This window comes from Blastocystis sp. subtype 4 (assembly GCF_000743755.1).
Source record: "Blastocystis sp. subtype 4 strain WR1 chromosome Unknown seqid_1160, whole genome shotgun sequence".
NCBI classification, from domain to species: domain Eukaryota; class Bigyra; order Opalinata; family Blastocystidae; genus Blastocystis; species Blastocystis sp. subtype 4.
Genome location: NW_014568387.1, coordinates 1 through 1,255, shown reverse-complemented (window position 1 = coordinate 1,255; position 1,255 = coordinate 1). Strand labels below are relative to the sequence as shown.

General features: G+C 39.8%; 1 protein-coding gene across 1 annotated transcript; it reads right to left on the bottom strand.

Annotated features, from left to right (window-relative positions):
• Positions 1-432, bottom strand: JH06_5913 (hypothetical protein; the record flags this gene model as incomplete). The annotated part of the gene is made up of 1 exon (XM_014669127.1): positions 1-432. A coding segment is annotated over one exon (432 nt), but the record flags the coding sequence as incomplete, so codon positions are not given.
• Positions 433-1,255: the final 823 nt, after the last annotated feature.

The following is a 1,255-nucleotide window of genomic DNA, read 5'->3' as shown; positions in this document are numbered from 1 at the left end:
GTTCCAAGTGGAATCATCGAAACTGACAGTATTCCAATCACTTGACACATCATTCTGTATCACCTTCCAATCTGTGTATTCAATCTGGAAAGGGAAATATGTTGAGAACACACTTGATACAGTAGATGGTGTTGTTTCTGATTCGGGTACTTCATTGATGTCCAACTCCATCTCTCCCAAATCAACAGTCAGAGTGTAACCACTTTCATAATCCCATCCATCTCCCCATGAATCAGATCCTTCAAATGTGTAGATTCCATCATTCAAACAGAAATCAACATAGTAATAACCGTAGGATAAAGGGAACTGTTCTACAGATCTCAATACAGTTCCTGAGGTTCCTCTTCCTTCATACAGTTTCCATGAATTCTCATTGGGACAACCATCAGCGAATATACGGAATGTCATTAATCCCTTATCTCCAGCACACATTGAAACTGATAGAGAGATAGTATCACTCACATCTCCTCCACTAATCTTAGTAGCAGTGATGGTGTAGGTTTGAGTAGTACTCTCAGAAGTGGCAGTACCTGAGATCCAACCAGTATAAGGATCCAACACAATACCAGCAGGAAGAGAAGGATTGATTCTGAAGTTCATGTAACGATCATTATTCTGAGGAATCACTTCAGCCATCTCAACATTCTTGAATACAGTGACTGAAGAATCATAAGTGAAGTTAGGAATATCAGCCAACACATTATCAGCAAACAGATCCAGAGATTGGATATACCAGGTACAAGCAGAAGAATCACCAGTAGCAAAGTTCTCAAACTTGAATTGATTGTAAGGAGTATTGTTAGGGAAGTAGATTCTTCTCTTCTGACCAGGAGTTGAATAAGTGAGACCAGTGACTTCCTGAAGTGTCCATTCATCTGTACCTGAGTTACGGCCATACAGATTGAATTCAGCAGCCTTATTATTGCTGTAAGATGCAGAGTAATAGTTCTGAATCTGAACAGAACTGATCCATTCACGACGATTGTTTGATAGAGTCACAGTCAGAGAATTGACAATACAGGAATAGGAATAGATGTAAAGAGGAATAATCCATATCGAATGGACCAACTGCAGTTCCACTGACACCAATACCTGTAGCAGTGAATTCCCAGATATGAGATTCAGATTGTTCTGAAGGCATCAAACGAACCATTGCATCGAAATAGGATGTGGTGTAACTGTCAGTAATAGCAACAATAGCAATAGCAATCGTGTTACTTCCAGATTGAAGGAATGTCACTGGAGTGGTTACTGT